Source organism: Pinus tabuliformis, chromosome 4_1, assembly GCF_031772625.1.
Source record: "Pinus tabuliformis cultivar Carrire ecotype Pingquan chromosome 4_1, CPIR1, whole genome shotgun sequence".
NCBI classification, from domain to species: domain Eukaryota; kingdom Viridiplantae; phylum Streptophyta; class Pinopsida; order Pinales; family Pinaceae; genus Pinus; species Pinus tabuliformis.
Window position 1 is genome coordinate 222515518 of NC_142303.1, and position 20355 is coordinate 222535872.

Genomic DNA, 20355 nt, shown 5'->3' on the forward strand with positions numbered 1-20355 from the left:
GTTAAAGATTAGTCTTACAACAGATACAATACATGTGTGAAAATGTGCTGGCCTGTTAGCAGGCTTTTGAATTAAGCGAAAGTTCCAAGACACATTGTTACACCATACATCACTAACCCCGTGTGAGGGGCGTTGGAGCCACTGCTTACTCCTCAAAGAAAAGATAACAAACTCTCTTGGCTATGTGGGAGGAGTTGAGGAGAAAAGTCCTTTGCATGTACAAATGAGGGGGTATTTATAGCCAAGGGTGAAACTAACTCTTATCGCTATTTGACTACCCTCATGATTGTTTAACTTCCATGACTTTTCGACTTTACATAACTCTTTGTACAACAAGTGGGTTTCTTGGACTTCCAACAGTTAGTCAGTCTCTTGATAGCGCGAACTGTGCCTTGCGCAGTTTTGGCAATTAGTCTCTCGACCTCCCGATGGAAATTGTACAACCTTCATGATCAGTCACACAGGTATGTTGCAAGTCAATTCTCAAGTTCGTTTTGGTTTTCGACTGACGGATTGCTTGCCATGAGTGTTGCCATGTCTCCAGGTATCACAGGTGTTCATCTGTCTCTCAGGAGCACAGGTACACTGGTTTCCATGAGAGTAGAGTAGAAGACACTATTTAGAGCACACTTGTGGATGCAGTCAATCAAGTGTTTATGAACTTGCCTACCCACAAAGACATCAAGATATGATGGCAACAACATTACAACAAGTAGCACTATCAACAACAACTAAAGGCAGCATACCAAATGCAACAAACACAAGAGGAAGGTTGTTGACAACACAAAGGTGGAACAAAGTTGCAAGCTCAAGCAAATCCACTTGTGATGAAAGCAACTTTGGAGACTCAGGCTATGAGGTGATGACGCGACATGAAGATCGTGCGAAGGCAGAGAACGGAACAAAGAAGGAGTTGCATGTGCTGAAGCAACAACTTAAGGAAGAACAAGAGCTGCATAGATGAGAGAATGAGTTGCAACAGGAACATGTACAATAGGGGGCGCAACATGCACTCACGGATGAAACTACGCCCGTACAAGTTATAGATCCATCCTAGCAGCTGGCACAAAGCAGACAAGGTGAGCAGTGTTGTTGATCGCATGCAAGGGAATGCAACAGCATGCATGTCATTGTGCGCACGCATGCGATCCCACCCATTCAGCACACTCACTGAGGCGAAGACAAGAAGCAAGTCCGACTGGAGCTGAACATGTACCTCAACAAGTTGATGTGCATGGCCACCAACACATGCTTGGAGAGCAGCGTAGACACTATGCATCAACATGTTGCCGGTTTGGTCGCACCAGGACAACCATGCACATGCTATCAGACGATTTGGACAGAGGAGCCATATCAGTGGACCTCAACGAAGGCAAGAGTTCGCTTCAACAAGATGTCACCATTGAGCGCACAGACACCATCACGAACAACCAAGCTTGGCATCAGCTCATCACCTTCGACCATCACAAGCATGTCAAAGAGTTGGTCTCACCACAACGGTTCGAGTGTGAGTGATGTCTTGCATGGCTTGCTCAAGCCATTTTGTCTCACACGGCACATGTGCATTGTAATGTAACGTCTTGTCAAGTGGAAGTTCAAGTGTCGATAGTTGAATGTAACAACCATAGAGTAATTGAAGAGTCATGAGGGTAGATGAACGGTCTCAAAGGGGGATGTTAAGGGTCACCCCACCCTTTGCTATAAATAACACCTCATAACTCATTGTATAGGCTTTTGGTCAGCCAAGCTTCCGATAAGACTATCTTAGAGAGAGCTTGGATAGTATTGTAACGAGCCTTGGCTTCTGCACTGCGCAGAGCTAGTAACTCTTTCGGAGGAGCAGGCGGTTGTGGCTATAACGTTATATTGTCAGAACTAGTGGTTGGACATGGATGTATTCTATGACTGGAACTTACACTTCTTAATATAACAGAGCCAACATGTTTCATGCATATGTCACACTGTATTCCAGCTATCTTGTTTACTCTAAATAGTATATGTATCTATTTGCTTATGCATGCATGTATGGACTATTCTATATAAGTATGTATGAATCTCACTGAAATGTGTTGATTTGTTTAACATCACTTTGGATTGTTAGCTAACTTGCTTTCCAGTTTGTAATACATCTACGCTCGTGTGTTCCCTTCCAAGTCGCGTGCTATCATAGGTTTCCAAGGGGCGCACTCGCCCCACTCTCCGTGTGTTAGAACCATTCATGCACCTTCCTTGTTTTGCCGCAACTATCATACCCTTGCTACCAACAGGGACATCTTACTTGCTTCTGTGCGAAATCACGTTCAAAACATTACTATACGATCCACCGCTGGGACTTCTACACCAAACAGTCTAAGGTCTAATTGAGACTTCTTACTGGAGAAATCACTTGACATATTAGCAGGTCCGACATCATCAATCAAATGAACCAAATCACTAAAATTTTATATATAAAAGATTGATTTTTTTATTTTTTATTTTATCACACTTATTTTCACCAATCCAACGATCCAAATTACTGCGTGCTGCATGTAATATATATATAACTATAACATTACCGATTAAACGGTAACTTAAAGCCCTTTTATATTCACTACATATATATAGTGAATAAGGGGCTAATTGGTACGCACGCAATTCAAGGCGTGCATTCCACTCAGCGAATCGATCTCGTGACCACCGAGTGACAAATTCGATCTGCTGCAGAGCTTTTTGTTTGCCGGAGCACCATAGCATATTTAACGTTCTCAGCTCGATCAGGAGGAGGACATAGGCAGCTGTAGGATAACGTGGCGCAGGGCAATGGCGGCATCGTCCTCATTGGAGTCGTCTTCATCGTCTGATTCAGAGCAGCAGCAGCTCCAAAGAAGCCGCCGGCACCGCCATAGGGACAAAGATCACAAGAACAAGGACAGGCACCCGCGCAAATCGAAGCACAAGCGAAAGCGCAGTGAAAGCGATGACACTTCCTCTTCTGTTTCTTATTCTTCTTATTCAGATCGATCTCCCAAGCGGCGCTGCAGGTATGATTTATTCTGCACGTCATTTATTTTATTAGTTTTAAAGTCACTCCGGTGCGCGCCATTCAAAAAAGAAAAGTAAAACCCTCATTACCCAGGGTTTACACGGAATTTATTCTCTGTTTGAGATCACTGCCTCGATAAATTGCTTTTTTCATTTGCTTATTGGGTTTTTTAATAGGCCAAATCCCTAATACCTGGATGAATATGGCTTCAGGCCTTTACTCTTTTTTAACGTAAGCAGCCATACTAAAACAACACGGATGAGAATGTGTGCTACGAAGGGAAGTAAATTAACTGCCCAACACATCCACATACCGAAGTCAAAGGGTTTATACATGAGTCAAGCGTTTATACACGATTCGTATGAATCAGCGGCACTTGGTTTTGCAAAAATATGCTTGCCGAATTTTACCGTCGGCTGCGGTGTGGTCTAGCAATAGACTGGTGGGAATTTACCACAACTACGCCAGGTTCGGTCCTTAGAGGATTCCTGTAGGTGCTTTACCGATATCATGTTCCTTATATTTTGATAAGTCGAGCCAGTGCCAGAGTTTTGTCAAGGCACTTATGGCTTTCCAATGGTTGGATTTTTCTTTGTTTTTGGCAATGGTCAGAAAGTGGCCTTTGTTTTTATTTTAAATCCACTAATTGTCTGAAATGAGATGCCCCAAGGTGACATGTCCCAGGACTTCTGATCCGGTTTCAGCAAAAAATTGGATAATTTTTGTTAAGCAAAAAGCTTGCGGAGTTTTACCGAGATCACGTTCCTTAGTTTTTTGATAAGCTGAGCTATTTTTATCGTTTTGTCAAGTCACCGATGGGCTCTTCACACAGTAAGCTACTTTCCAATTGTTGGGTTCTTCTTTCTTTGGCAATGGTCAGAAAGTGGCCTTTGTTATTATTGTAAATCTAGTGATTGCCTGAAAATGTGCAGTTAGTGTTACATGCACTGGTTCTTGTACTTTTTATTTGGATAATTTGTTTTGCTGTTAACGTTTACTTTTCCAGCATGGGTTAGGAAATGATCAATGCTGGAACCGTGTCAGTGTTATTGGAAGCAGAGCAGAACTGGCTGGTTCAACTGGTTTGAAGGCAAAATGAATTCCACCGGGTGCTCTGAACCATTTAACTGGCCTTAAAGCAATGAATTGCCGGATCATATAGCCTTTTATGGTGCAGCCAGGGACAACTGACACCCATTTAAAAAAAAGGCCATATAATAAGTCATTTGCAAGCACAATGACTTATGGGCCCTACTAATGCTATTTAAAGTGAGCCCCAACCCCCAATTCACCCACCTTAGTAATTAATGGTAATGTTAAATTTAAAGTGACATGCTGAAAGATAAAAGATAAAGGAGCATGTCTTTTACTTTTACTTAAATTTTATAAAAGATAATAGAGTATGTCACTTCACTTTTAATTAAATTTTTAACATTATCATTAATTGTTTTAAGATGTTTGAGAGTGGTTTCAATTTCATTGGATTTTATATGGAGAAAGTAAAATTTTAAATCTCATTTAAAAATTCAGCATTTTGGCGGGATTGCAGCATTTTCATTGGATTCTGTCATGTTTGAGGGTATGGAACTAGTATTTAAGGAAGAGCACCGAGCCCTTCTATGGACCTCGATGTTGGTGGCAGTGATTGTTTAACTCATCTGCCATAGCCCTAGTAAGATGTATCCATATGGAGAAAGTAAAATTTTAGATCCCATTCAAAATTCAGCATTTCAGGATTGGTGGCATTGCAACATTTCCATTGGATTCTGTCATGTTTGAGGGTATGGAACAAAGCTACAAACATTTAAGGAAGAGCACCAAGCCTTCTATGTACCTCGATGTTGGTGGCAGTGATTGTTGAACTCATCTGTCATAACCCTAGTAAGATGTATCAATGACTCAAACAAAATCACTGTTTTGACATGTTAAACTTTTTCTATCTTACTTTAATGCTTAGAGGGTGAGACTAATGAAGACAATCGAAATATAGACAATGATTTTAATGATATTTAGTTATTTATTGTAACATGATTATTTTTTGTACTCTAGAGGGCTTTTAGAGCCTCGTTGTTGATGTAACATAATGTTGAAAAACAATATTTTTAGAAACTCATTGTAAAAATTCCTATGTTGACTCTACTTTGCGTTGCAGAGTAAAGTAGATTTGTGTAACTTTGGTACGAAGGAGACTAGGTGCAAACAAAACGCTTAACACCCTTCGCTGCCCATTGGACGAACCCTAATGTGGACCATTATAGCTTGGAAGAGCTGCCTTTTAAGTTTAGGTTTAGAGTTGGAGCCTTGTAGGATTGTAGAGGGCACGGGAAATAGGTCGTAGGGCACCATTATAAGGATATGAATATGTTGTCTGGCTTTTGTTTTCTCCCGACTCCTTTTTTAATGTGGATTTTATATTTTATTGATGTACAGAAAAAATCCATCGTGTAGGGAGAGAACATATTCTTGATCTTTTTGTGATACCTGGAGTGAAATGTCCCAAATGCTGGTTGTGGATCCATGAATGCGGATTGAGTGAATCTGTGATTCGAGGTTACTGGGGAGCAAAATAGCTGCTAGCACGTCTGTAGTTGTGCATGCAGCAAATGGGAACAAGCAAACCTGGGCTGCACCAGAAGTAAATAAATGGTCATATACGCGAGGCACTCAATAGATTTCTAAGGTGGAAAATTAGCTAGCTTGTCGGATTGTTACCAGGAAAAGTTCTGCTTGCACTCAGGTCAGGACTCAGAACCTTCTGAGCGGGATGTTGATGGCCAAAGAGCTTACTTCCTGTTATAATTATCGTTGTGTTTTAATTTATTTAGTAAATAACCATTTGTTAATGAAGGTAGCTTTAACTCTGGCTTAGCCTCCATGATCGAGGGGATATTTATTCTATCAAATTCACCTAGGACATGCAGTTGGCCTAGTCTGTTGAAATATGCTTTTGATTTATCCAGTTAACCACAGAATTGGTAAGCTTGCTTATAATTTGTTGGGTATAGTTTACAGTGGATATTTTGGGGTCTTCTCCCTGGAAATTAAATATTTGGTTAATTTAGAACATTACATGATTTTGCAAAGTTCCATTGAAGAAAGCAAATTTGGATGCATTATTATTGCTTGGATGCAAACCATGTGATTATTGCAGAAAGTTTTGGACCTAATTTCGGGTCTGGATAAACTGGAAATACTCAAGTGTGTTGGTGTTGTTGAAGTTTCTTTGATTATCGGAGCTAGAGCCTAATGTCAATGACCTAAAGTTGACTAATGATTGAATGATTTCATTTTGCTCAACAATTCTGTATTCAAGCCATGTGTACATTATTTATTTCTTGATATTGTAGAATTTTACTTGTCTTTGTTTCTGTGGTTTACATTAAATAGTTGCATTGGCTATAAACATACACTCGAATGGTAGATGCTTCTGTATTCAAGCCATGTGTACATTATTTATTTCTTGATATTGTAGAATTTTGCTTGTCTTTGTTTTTGTGGTTTGCATTAAATAGTTGCAGTGGCTATATACTTACACTCGAATGGTAGATGCATGAACCCTTTTGCATGCATAGGAAAGTATAGATTTTTCTTTGTGCCTCAGAAGCCATAGAAGCTGTATCTAGATTCTATATGCAATGCATGTTTTAAACTATATTGGACTATGATAGGCTCTCAATATGGTTCGAATGGTAAACAATGAAGTAATATTTGACAGCCAGATTAAACTAATTTTGAGGGTTCCGTGGGAACTTCAAGTTCAGACCAGGGGAAACTTTGTTTTGTTACTTATCTACTGACTCACGTGTAAAAAGAGTTGCTTGTAGGTAAGTTTACCATTTTTAAAAATGAAAGGATTGTGTGCTTTGCCATTGGGAGCCAAAGTTGGCTTTCTGGTGTTTTTCTGCCTGGTTCTTCAACATCCTTGTTGCAGTAAACATGGCTAATTGAAAACGATTGAAAATCAGTTTTTGAGCATGAACTCTGTAAAATAGATCAATTTTGGGTGCAAGCACCAAGAAATGATAAAAGAACAAACAAAATAGAATTGCCTTGATGCGTGGAATTCTGTTACCTGTTGGTTATTTACTGGGCATTGTCAGAAAACAGTGAACTTTAACATCAAATCAAATATAGAGTGATTATTTAATCAGATTCAGTTGGTTTATTTACAGGGTCTTTTTCTCGTATTAAACTTTTCATCTGAAGTATTATCATGTGAAGTCTGATCCTTTAAAAGGGTCCACCTGAAGTGATAGATCACTGGGCTATAAAACAGTTAGACTTTATTTGAAATACTTGAAAAGCAATAAAATCAATTAAGTAGAGGGTTTAGTTTCATTTACTACGGATTTAAGTAATTGATATGCCTATTGCGTAACAGGGGTGAAAGTTCCACCAGTGGTAGTGATTCAGAGGCATCTGATCGGCCAAGAAAGTATAGACGCAGAGACAAATCAAAAAAGGTATCAGTTCCTTTTCCTTGTTTCTCTTTCTTATAATGCTTGCATCTAGTCTCTTCTATTCATTGCATATTTATTATTTTTGTTTCCTTTTTACAGACCAAAGAGAAGTCCAGGGAAAGGAGTCACAAGAACAGACGTCATAAACACAAGGCAAGAGAGGTAAGCCTCTTTTCCATTGCAAGGGTTGATCTGACAATTTTGATTCAGTAAAAACTTTTTCTTTTGAAAATATATCCTATATTACATTACTGTACAAAACGTATAATTTGTCAAAGAGTAGATTGCCTTATGGTTGGGAAGAAGGTAATGTAAAGTAATCTAAATGCTTCGCTTCCAAGGTTACTGATATGGTTTTCTGCCTGTGTATTTGGATGGGCTCTTCTGACATTGGAGCTGGGATCTGCAACCTGGTTGCTGGACACTTTCTTGGCTGGCCAACTCTTATTGGCTGTGTTTTGATGCTGCTTGCTGATGTTTCTCGACTGTCTTGTTGTTGGGCTTGTCGATTGACTGGGAGCTAAATATAGAAGCAGGAAAAAGAGAGTAATGGTCCAGTGCAACTTTCAAAGGTTAGTAATGGAGAGTGAATTGCAAATTATTGAAATCTGGTATTGAAGTTGTGTTTCTCTATACAAAATTCTACCATAGTTTTGTCTCTGCTAAGATATTGTGTGCTGCAGCCACCTTATATACTTTTATTTGTCAAATGTAATTCAGTTCCTTGGGCGGGATAAAGAAGATAATGTGAGACGCAGTGCGGTCTCTGGAAAAAAGGTTATGTTTAAAATCACGCCTTTTTAAAGTTATTATTATCAATTGGGCCTTGATATGATGTTTGCAATATTCTTCCTGCTCTATCCTCAAATACTGTTCAGTTAGTAGTTTTCCTAACCCCGGGATATGGTCATTCTGCATGTTATTATTTAATTTTGATAAAATTGTATTTATTTAGTTTTATGCTAGAGATTTTCAATGTCTTTGGATGTTTCAAGATCTGCGTTGGGGTTTTTCTTCCTTTTTATAGTGAATTTAATGACTTTTATTAGTGTGTCATTTTATCTCTACGCTAGAATTTCATCATCTTATCTCCTTTTTGCAGATTCTTCTGAAGGTTGACAAAACAAAGGAAGACAAATTGGCTGAGAACAACAGGAGTGAGCTTTTGAAGTTCTTGAATGCCAGTTATGATTAATTTGGTCTGATCTGGCCTCATTCTTCCGCAGGAGTGTGATCCACCATAACTGGTGTGATTCACGATTAGATCAATGTTTTTTGTGTGGGTTTGTATATCACAAAATTGAAATCTATATGAATTTAGTGTGATAAAAATGAAACACTAATGAGGAATTCTGAAGATTCCAAGGTATTAGCTGCTTTGTACACAGGTCTGAAATTGTTGACTATTCATGTGTAGCGTCTTGTATTTCTAAATCAGCAAGTCTTAGATTTAGCAAACATTAATTTTTCAATACAATGTTTCTTACTCAAGAGTATCAGATTTCCTGTCTGGTGTTTTTTCGAAGTAAGGATATTTAATCTTGATGCTTTCTCAGCATTTTTTGATAAATGCTGGGTTGTGTATTATATTTGATGGTGAGAGGGCTTCTTTGTTAGTGAAATAAGCTTAATTGATTACAAGATGTTTATTTTATTTTCTGCACCTGCCAGCATATTTCTTTGAAAATGTCTTGGTACTACCAAGATGGTAGTATAATTTGACAGAATGTGCCAACCATTGGTAAGTAGGCATTATTTCCTCTGTAAAATATGAATGTTTAATATTGTAAAACAATTCCTTACACAATGCTTCCTTGTTTTGAAGTCATCTACTAGCAGTCTGACCTTTAGAAAAATGTTATGTAACTTCACATAACCATATTTTAACTAGATACATTAGTTTCAGCCACAAAAATTTCCCCAGTCTCCCTTCATCCAAGGAATGGTTGTATAGAAGTAGGTGGAATTTTTTTTTGTGATTCTTTCTACTGATCCCTTGTTCATTATTCTCCCATTCTTTACTTTCTAACATGTTTCACGTAGAATATTGCTGTTCATTATAGCTCACCTTGACATTTAGAGGTGCCTTTACTCAATAGTAGCTTGTTCATGAACTCATTGAGTGGTTGGTTCACTGGATGAGTGTCATTTTTTCTCAATGTTCAACCAAATTTCTGGGATGAGGGAGTGAGGAAATGCATCCTAGGGATGCGTGGAAGCAACCCCCAAATTCTAGGGAACATTAGGTGACATTGGGGTCCTTGATATACGGTGGACCGTGCCTAAAAGAGTAATAAATATAAATTAAAATAAATGAAAACTGGAACATAATTTATTGAAATCTTATGCATAACAATGTTCCAACAACTTTCATCATTACATGTAACCAAACTTTGCAGAATCGGAACCAGTCAAGGTCTGACTAGTATGGGATTGGAATTGGCTGGTGAATTGAGTTACTAAAAACTACATAAATATGCAAAATTTAATATATATCTCATTAATATGGCAAGCATTAATGGTGATTATAGCAAAATGGCACCAATGCGAATCATGATATATATCCGAAATGAATTACTTAGACATTGAGGCTTTTAATAGCCTCTAGGGTCCAAAAACCATCATGCTACCATCAAAATCATCTCTTATATTGGGATCTCCATCATTAGTATCATCCTTTGTTTCCTTTTCTATTCTCTGCCTCCACTTTGATCCTTCGAGGACATCAGTCAAAACTGTCTAATTTTGATGAAACTACCTATTCCAAGCTTTTAAACATGGCAGAAAAAAAGTTAAAATGCCTATTTAGTGGTTTTGGCTTGAGTGAAGCGTACATTTTTGCTAAAATCACGACAGAGGAGTTCAACAATCAACACCAACAACATTGCAGTACATAGAGGGCTTGATGCTCTTGATTAAATGCCAATCATATAATGCAATGAAAATGCTGCAATCCTGCCATTCCTGACAATTGTTAGGTTTGCGAAATTTTGGATGGGATATGAAATTTTGCTTTCTCCATATAAAGTCCAATGAAATTGGAAGTCGGAACCACTTTCAAACATCTTGGAACAATTATTGGTAGTGTTAGAAATTTAAAAGGATAACACAGGAAAGATAAAAGGAGAATGTAAAAGGATAGAGAAGGAAAACTTCAACTATTTAATATTACCCGTAATTACCAGGGAGGTGGGGTTCAAAACAGCACTCCGGTAAAAAGAGAGCATGGGAGAATTTCACTCTTAATATTACCAGCAATTACTGGGGAGGTGGGGGGTGTTGAAAACTGTGGGTTTTGATAAAAAACGAGAGCATGGAATCATCTCATTTTTTGAGAGGATGTTCCCTATTGCATTTCCTTGTGCTTCCCTGCAAAAGGAGACATGGGCGAATGCCCCCCTTGGAATACCCACATCCCCCGGGTGTGTGGGGAGCGTGCCCCCTGACATCAGGAATGCATCCTTGTTTATCACTGGTTTTTCTATGTCACAATATGTTTTGGGAATCAAGGAAAACCTTTTATAACTTCCACACAGTTTAGTTGTATAACTTGCAAAACCATTGCCTACTTGGCAAACCTGAAACAAAGCTTATTTGAGCCCTTTGTCCTTTGCAGAGTTAGAGTAAGGTTTGGTAAGTGGTTTACTGTAAGTTGGCTTCTAGCCTAAAGCATGGCCTGGTAGTTGATAATTTTTGACAAGACCATGCACGTTCCTTCCGTTCACATTTCTGTTGTCTCCAGACTAAAGCTTTCAAATATTATCCCTTTCCATCGGGGAAATTTTGGGATCATGCAGTAGATTTTGGGTTCAAAATGCTAGTGTCTTTGCTTCTATATGGAGCTATGATTTTGAGATGATTCATGGTTAATATTTGCTGGTTAGTAAGTTTTTTTTTTTTATAGTTTACATAGAGGTATTTGTCTTGTAAGATGGTTGTACTTGGTATTGCAGCTAGTGCTAGCTGCACAGAACTTCTCAGGTGGCAAACAGTAGTTTTCTCGGTGTGCATCACCTTGCTCTCTTTCTATTTGTTTTGATAATATTTATTAATTTTTATCTATGAACTTGACATCACGATGTCCTTGTTGTACTTGAGTTTACAATATTTAGTAACCTTCATCTTTGAGGGTTGAGTATCAGTTTTTCACTTCAGTTCTCCATCCAGAAAAGCCTTAACCTTTGTGGAGGAATGTAAGATACTTCTTACGTATCTAATTGCTCTTCGTGTTTCCAAAGTGATTTCTGTTCTAATGTATTTGATAAATATGGTTGCATTTTCTTGCGTCTCAAACGCCTGCATTTTTCATGACCTGGATCGTGGAGATTTTGATCATTATTATATTTGATCTGAGTAGGAACACAATCATGATTCCTGTTGAAAACATCTCTACTTCACTGTTTTCAATAGAGCTTGAATTTAGCAAGGGAGTTCAAAGATATCTTTACTACCGAGGAAATGACCTTTCAAACTGCATAGAACAAGTAATTTAGAAAACAATTGGAGTTAAATCTCAGACTCTAATTGGAATAAAATCATGCAAAAATTTCTAGAGATTGCTGGCAGAGTGGAAGAGTGATTGGAAGATCTAATTTAGTTATCCTTAATACCCTCACGAAAAATCAAGGACTTAAAGACACTTGGGGCTCGACAATGACTCACTAACCCAAAAACAGAGTTTTCATATCACTTGTCATAATAAATTGACATTTCAAGAAAACGAAAAAAAAATTGACATTAGCCTGGGAATATTTTAACATTAAGTTGGCAATTTGTTAAATATTCCATTTTTGGCATTACTCACTAAACTTACTGAATCATGGAAAACTTGTAGAGTGGGTAGAATCTCTTTTTTGTTTGATTTAGTTGGCTTTGAGCTGAGCTCTGTTGACTCGTAACGTTTTAACAACACTTTTAACTATGTTCTCACCCGTGTAGTTGTCTTGATAAGCTTTCCACATCAAATGCCATGCTCATATCAGACATTTGTGTGTTGATTTTCTATTATCTTCTAAATTTTAGTAGTTGTTTTTTTTCCCCTTGGAAAAATCGTAACTTTCATTAAGGAAGGAAAATTACATGTTGTAAATGCATGATGCATATGCTATAAGAGAGGTGCTGCCTGTCCAAAAATAAAGTTCAGGTGTGTAACTGTTCAAAAAAATTGATGCCTTATGTCCACGCAGGGAGGCATCAATGTCATGTAATATACTGTATAATAATTTACCAGATAAGTAGTCCAGCACTTGAATAGTGCTGAGCATTTCAAGAGAAAATATGTATATTTACAGATGGAATAATGACTGACGACAAAAAAACTTATGAAGTAGTCCTGGCTGCCATTGAGCTGGTGCTATACAGCTATGTCCATATATGGCCGATGGAAGTATTGGTAATGAGCGCCTTCCCTCTGTTCCTGAATTAACCAAGTGCCTGGAGGCCTGTCCGCAGCCTCCTTGGATAGTCTGTCGGCAGCTGTGTTCCATTCCCTGTAGATATGATGGCATGTAAAAGAGTCAAAATAAGAGATAAGTCACAGAGCCTCATCCAGAATATGTCTCAATGAAAAAGCAGAGCATCTAGTAGTTTTGTTTAACCAGTCACAAACAACTTTAGAGTCCCCAAATAATTGTAGATCTCTGCAATGTTTATCCAAAGCAAATTGCACAATAAATTTTGCGGTGGTTAATTCAGCAAAGTTATTTGTTCCCCTCCCTAATCCCATTTGAATGTTGTATTGGTGGGAAACAGATAAATGAAGAATGGCGCCCCCACCACATCCTCCCTCCTAGGCGGAGCGTCAAAGTAGGCCCAAGGAAACCGATGATTAATAGACTCTGTTTCAGTAATACTGGATCTGGGGAGTTCGGTGTCATCCAGAAGGAGGGCGAAATCAGAGAAAACACGAGCAGCAATGGAGGGCCAGTGTGGGGCGATGTTCTGAAAAATGAGTCTGTTTCTTGCGATCCAGAGAGCCTAGCAAGCAAGGAGAGGTAGGTTCCTAAGCTTGGTCGGGATGGCATTAGTCCACCAATCGGTCCATGCTTCTGTGATAGATGCTCCCGTCCACCTGCATTGTGGTGCCACCGATGTTAAAAGAGATTGCCATAGTTCTTGTGCCACTGTGCACTCTATAACTAGATGAGGGACTGATTCATTGCAACATTTACAGAGACAACACCAATATGGACCATATTGAGAACTTTTGAGGAGGTTGTCTCCGGTGGGGATTTTGTTTTTTAAGATTGTCCACATAAGGAGTCTACATCTGGGAGGTGCTTTTAATTTCCAAAGATTCTGCCACCATGACTCTATGTTTAGAGGTCTGCGAGATTCAGCCAAAACAAGGTAGCCTTCCTTTGGAGAGTATCTCCTGGTCTTTGAAAGAGCCCAGATTACCTCATCTTCACCCTCACTTATTCGGATGGGTGCTTCTTTAAGAGCCTCGATATAATCATTCCAGGTCTGATACCACTGATGTGGGATATTCAGACGATGAGCCGATCTCCATGCTTGTTGAAATAAAGTGGTATGCTCAGAGTTTGCGATGTGACTAATGTGAGTGATATTCGCTGCATTGAGGTGGTTTGTGAGTTCTATTGGCAGCCTGTGAGCATTACCACAACCAATCCATGGGTCCAGCCCAATCCTCATAGCCGATCCATATTGTATTTTCCAAGTAATACCTGCTCTGATGGAGTCCATAGACTTGATGACCGCCTTCCATATTATTGAGATCCCTGTGGAGAGCCTTTGAGGTAGTCTAAGCCAGTCCATCACTTGTAGTGGGGCAATGTATTTGGAGACAGCCACCTTTGTCCAAAGACTGCTAGTAGTAATGAGCTGCCAACCAAGTTTTGCTGCCAGTGCTGAGGAGAAATCCTCTAGCTTCTTAATCCCCCAACCACCCCATTTTTTTGGCAGGTTTAGAGCATCCCACTTGACCCATGCAAAAATTTTCCCCGTCTAACTACCCTTCCAAAGGAATCTGCAACATAAGGCCTGTATCCTAGAGAGAATGCCCTTGGGAATCCATGCCAGGGTCATCCAATAGACCGGGGTGGCCTCCAGTACACTTTTAATAAGAACAAGCCTGCCTGCCCTGGATAGATATTTATGATACCAGATGTTGAGTCTCTTTTCCATCTTTGCAATAAGCCAGGTCCAGTCTGCTGTTTTGTAACCCAAAGGTTTCAACTTGTATCCCAGATATTTGAGACCCTCCTCCAGACCTAGATGGGAGAATTGAAATCTTTGAAGAGCATAATGGATTTCGTGCTGGGAGCATCCTGCCGCTGTTAAAGTAGACTTGGTGCAGTTAATAGTCATTCCAATGGTTGATTTGAATAGGGAGAATATATTCCTCATATTCGTCAAGTCCCCAATGCCTCCATTGAGAAATATCAAGACCCTTGGCGTAGGCCTCTTTCAGAATGAAAGAATGGAGATGCGCTTTCGTTAACCAGAACACTGAATGGTATATTAGTGATACAACTCATAATCCATTTAATAAAAGCAAAAGGAAAACCCAGGTGGGTTAACATCATTCTTAAGTACAACCAACAAACTCTGTCAAAAGCCTTTGAGAGACCTACCTTAAGAATCATACCTTTGATTTTCTTGACATGTAGAGAGTGCAATACCTCCTGAGCTATTCCCACAGCTTCATGAATCTGGCGATCTTGTAGGAAGGCAAATTGCTCCAGAGATATGTGATTGGATAAGATAGGTTTCAGTCTGTTGGCTATAATTTTGGCCATGATCTTATAAATGCAGTTGCATAAAGAAATCAGTTTGTAGTCATCAAAAGTGGTCGGCTTATCGGTCTTGGGGATGAGTGCAATGAAGGTTGAGGAGAAGGGAGCATGCATTCTGCCGTTAAGTCTGGAGTACTCAATGACTTTGAGGAGGTCTACACCCAGAATCTCAAAGAAAGCTAGATAGAACTCTATCGACCACCCATCTGGCCCAGGGCTCTTATCTTTCATAAAACATTTGAGTGGCTTCCAGTTCCTCTAGAGAGACTTCCATAGTCAGATCCTTGGCATCCTCCTGTTCCACAAAGCATGGAAAAAGCTGAGCTACTTGAATTATTTCAGCTAGATTGACATCAGGGTGAGCTCTGTAAATCTTTTTGAAATGAGAGGATGCCAACGAAGCCAGCTGGGGGAAAGTGTTTACAGTTTTTCCTCGTTCATTCGAGAGTTGCCAGATGGAGTTTATTGCTTTCCTCCCATTTGTAAATTTGTGATAAAATTTAGTGTTATCGTCACCCTCTTGCATCCAGATCGCCCTGCTCCTCAATCTCTAAGCTTCCCTCTGGTTGCATAGTAAGAGGTGATTTTTTGCTTGTGTTCGATGGAGTTGTATAACCCCCCTGATCATTTTCAAATTTTGCTATTTCTCTTTTTGCCTGCCTCAGGGTTTGATCATCCTTGACCCTCTTGTTGTGTGCCCATATTTTAGAAAGCCTCTTCAGCTCGGTGAGATTGTGAGCAAAACCTTTAGCTATGTTTCCTCCAGCATCTGGGGGATTTCTCTTCCAAAAATCTGTGACCGTGCGTATATAGGAAGCATCTTTTAACCATGCAGAGAAGAATTTAAATGGCCCCTTAGGCTTCCCCTGCCCAACACAGTTTTCCATATAAATAGGGAAATGATCAGAGATGCCTCCCGACCCCACCCATTGTCTATGATTATAACCATGGTCAAGCAGTTTTTCCCTGATCAGGAATCGATCAAGTTTGCGGGCTAGACTGTCATCCCTAATCCTATTATTCCTCCAGGTGGGTTGCATCTTTGCAGAGGGGATATCTATCAAGTTGTGTGCATCCAGAGCATTCTCAAAGTAATCAGATAGGGGATCTCTCTGAGCTCGGTGTCCCCATGATTCAGAATGGCCTAAGGAGAAATTTAAATCACCTCCCATGATAAGGTATTCCTTTTGAAGAAGCTTAGAGCTCAAGAGATGATCCCAAAATTCAGGATGATGGTGGCAAGGCCCATACACATTGTAAAACCGAATTTCCAATCCCAGGTCAGCTATGAATAAATCCGCCCCAATATGCCCACATCCACCCCAACAATTGTGGAGAATAATGGTGTGTGGGTTGAAGCCTAAGGTGATTCCACCAGATCTTCCATTGGCATCAAGGCGAAGAAATTTCCATCCGGGGAGCATTGATTCTAGAAGGTGAGTGATAGCTTCCGCTGTTCCTAGGGTTTCCTGTAAAAAGATGACATCCACCGGTTCTGCGACTATCATTCTTTGAAGTGCTAGTTTTTTATCGGGCCTAGCTAGCCCTCTATAGTTGAAGGAGACTATCTTCATGGGGGGTCCGTGCTCTAAGTGCCCCATGAATGGTTGCTTGTTTGGCAGAAGCAATCTCATCTCCAGCCAGGCTCTGTGCTTTGGAGAGAGACGAGGGTCGACCACAAGGGAGTTTAGGGGAGAGGTGGGAAGCAATCAGATCTAATCCAATGTGGTCCAGGGCCTGTTTTTTTGCCTTGGATCGGGTCTGATATCGTGGGGAGGGAGGCCCCAACTCAGGTGCAGAAGGGTTTAGAGGAGGGGGATCCAGGAACGAAGGGGGAATGGTAGAGAAAGTAGATGAGGGGGGGCCAAGGGAGGAGGCCAAAGAGGAAGGGGGCAGAGAGAGTCTGACCAAGCCATGAATAATGCCAGAAGCAGAAGAAACATTACCATTTGCATTAGAGAGCAGATGAGGAAAAAATGCAGAGGGAGAGTTCTTACCTGAAGCATCCGCAGTCCCGGCGGTCGCCCTAGCCCTTGTGAGAGGAGGAGAGGGTGGCCGAAGAGGTGGTCTGCCTCGCTTCTTCGGGGTTGCTTGTGTGGGGTTCTTCTTTTCAGTAGCTAGCTCCGTTTGTACCTCTGAGTCTGTTCCAGGGGGTTGTTCTCCCGGCTTCGGTGGTGACTTTGGTGGGATCACCCTTCCAGAACCCCCTGTGCGCGCCTTGCCATTAAGAGGGCAATCCCGAAATAGGTGCCCTACCTTATGGCATCTTTTGCATCTGAAGGGAACTCCTTCATAATCCAATGTCTGCCGCCGAGAGAAATTCCTCCATTGGATAGTGATGAACTCCTGTAATCCGTCAGTGGTATCCAAATGTACCAGGACCCTGGCGTAGGCCATCTTCCCTGTAGTGAGGTAGGATTTGTCATGTTCTAAGTAAGTGCCAAGTGCATTCCCAATACGTCTGAAGACGTCCTCAGACCAGAATTGTAATGGTAACCAAGGAAGATAGACCCAGAGGGGGCCAACTTCAAGCCGCTCTTGTTCAGGATCAAACAGGGGAGTCCATCTGTGGAGGAGCACTGGCGCCTGTTCTATGTGCTAGACGGTTGAGAGCACCCAATTTGTGTGTTCGACCCTGGCAAAATGTAGGGCAAACCATCCCTTGACAAAAGTTTGGACGGAAGGAGGTTCAGCCAGGTGATGACCCCATACCTCAGTTGCCCATTGCTTCAGTCTTGCCGCAGTATAGTTGTGTGCCATGGCACGGCCCACCAAAACCCTATCTGCGATGTCCATGGAATCGCACAATTGAGTGTCCTCGGTTAGCTTAAGGAAGACCTCACAGGCCTTAGGTTTCAAACACCTCTTTTTTTTGTTGTTGGTCTAGTCCAATCATCAGGTGAGGGTTGCTGAGAGTCAGTCGAAGGGGGGCTAGTTCTAGGGATAGTAGAGTCCGGGTTAGGCGCCAAGGTGAAGACACTAGATAAGGGAGGAATTCTAGTGAGGTTACCAGATGGGGGGGCAAGAAGAGGCAGCGAGGGATGATCGGCAGCAGCTTGAGACATAGGATTGAGGGATTGAGCAATTGAGGAGGCCCGAGAGCCAGTCGAGGGAGGGAAAGGGCCGGGTCCCGCTAGTAGGGTTTCGCTGCTAGGGTTTGGAGGATGATCCACAAACTGGAGAGTAGAGGGCGAGAGAGGCTGATCCGTGAGGTCAGGCAGGCTGGGGCTGATTTCTTGGAGGGTGATAACCGAGCTTTTGGACCCCGAGATAGATGGCGGCACTTAGACGACCTCGAAGAGTTCACAATCAAGGGAGGAAACGCCTGCCAGGGATGAATGAGGATGTGTCCAAATATAGATTCCCTCCAAATGGTCCGCTGAATAATCAACTATATTCTCCATAACTGTCACTAAAAACCCGCGCCAGCTGCCTTCGGAGTGTTGGGGAGCCCGTCGTTGAATGACCTAGAATAGTAAGGAACAGGGAGGGGCACGAGAGGCTAAACGGCTGAGAGGATGTGTTAACCGTAACCGATTGTCGGCATACACAGACAAGTAATAGCAGAGGCATACGGGTAGGTAAGAGCGGTGGGGTTCCATAATGTTAGTTGTAAATGTGCTTCAGGGACTTGCAGGAAACCCTAAACCGTGACAGAACTCGTATAGAGATCCTCAACTCCATCCTCCCCACAATCTCCCTCTCCAATTCTAGATAATTTTTACAATTAATCCAACATATCAATGTCTTTAAAATTTTAGTAGTTGTTAATTACATGTACTTTTTATTTTTTCTTCAATTTGTAAAAGGTTTCATTTATTTGATTAAAACATATCACATATTGTTACAATAAAATGGCAGGTGACATATTGGCACACGTATACTCTAGTTACATTTAAAATAAAGCTTGTTTTGGGGATATATGATCATCTACCAAGGCAAAATTATGATATCTATAAAAAGAATACATCTTAATACAAAAGGTAAAATGATCCCATGGTGCCATTGTGAGTATGATTCCTTTGTCGACTTTCCCCTCCTTCATGGGACATTTGTGTGGGTGTGAGATGTGTGCGTATGAGAGAGAGAGAGAGAGAGAGAGAGCAATCAAATATGCATATCTAGTGGTCGCATTTGTTGATGTACTTAGTGCCATTGTGATGGCATTTTTGTAACATTTGAAGTCATCATTGTTGAAGGATTTATGTACATCTATTGGGGCATCATTCTTCTTTATGGGATCACTTGTGTGGCCCTTGTTACTTTAAAATAGCCACTTGTGTGGTTCATTGTGTCTTAATATGGGCTTGGCAGGTGAGATTTCTTTATCCCACATTCATTAGGTGAAGTGATCTTCTCACTGGAGGCCTATATATTGAGGGGATCTAGAGGTATTTATCAATTAATTCATTGTGAGTGTAGAAATTCCATGAAATTCTGATATACTAATATGAACAATTTTCTTTTCAAGTAGACACAATTTCTCTACCAAATAGCAGCGGAATAGAACATAAATAATTGCACAAATTCACACAAATTCACGCATCAATTTTCTAGGGAACCCAACTAGGAAAACCCTTGCGGAAAACTAACCAATAGATCTAATGCAAATACAACTTGTTTCAATCTGAAAACAACCTTGTTTTCTTGCGTTGAACCAAGCTTGAAACCCTTGCAAGATTGGTGATCCTTGCCTCCTCAATTTATGCGCCCAAACTTCTCTTGTCACACCTTTCTCTCACAAACTCCACACATAAACTTGTGCAACCTTCTCACAAACTCGTGAGCTCTATTGTCTTATCTCACCAACTCGTGCTCACAAGACAATGATCAAATTGTGTCTTCGTTCCTCCTTTTAAAGCAATTTGAATGGCTAAGATTACCGAGTTTCTAATTAAGGAGTTTGCTTTTGTGATTGATTGAGTTAGCATGAGTTAACTACTCATGCAACTCATCCTATCTCAAATCAAGGACTCAAACACACATTCTCTTCCTCAATTAACTCGCACTAGAAGATTAATAACCCAACCTTCCACTTTAACACATCATTTAACTGCTTCATAACTCCTAACTTTTAGAAAACAATCTTAAATTATAGGAACTCATCTTAATTTGT

General features: G+C 40.5%; 2 protein-coding genes across 2 annotated transcripts; one reads left to right on the plus strand and one right to left on the minus strand.

The window, feature by feature from the left end:
- The first annotated feature begins 2588 nt into the window (after positions 1-2588).
- LOC149175036 (uncharacterized) lies at positions 2589-8973 on the plus strand. Its single transcript, XM_089419504.1, has 6 exons — positions 2589-3020; positions 7404-7485; positions 7582-7644; positions 8013-8054; positions 8203-8259; positions 8585-8973. Exons 1-6 carry the CDS (start codon positions 2800-2802, stop codon positions 8675-8677), a joined length of 558 nt encoding a protein of 185 aa, XP_089275630.1. The 5' UTR covers positions 2589-2799; the 3' UTR covers positions 8678-8973.
- Positions 8974-15751: 6778 nt separating this feature from the next.
- On the minus strand, positions 15752-18035 carry LOC149175037 (uncharacterized). Its single transcript, XM_089421037.1, has 3 exons — positions 17952-18035; positions 17148-17837; positions 15752-16708 (listed from the first exon to the last, which is right to left on the minus strand). The coding sequence occupies exons 1-3, from the start codon at positions 18033-18035 to the stop codon at positions 15752-15754; spliced, it is 1731 nt and encodes a 576-aa protein (XP_089277163.1).
- Between the last annotated feature and the right edge of the window lie 2320 nt (positions 18036-20355).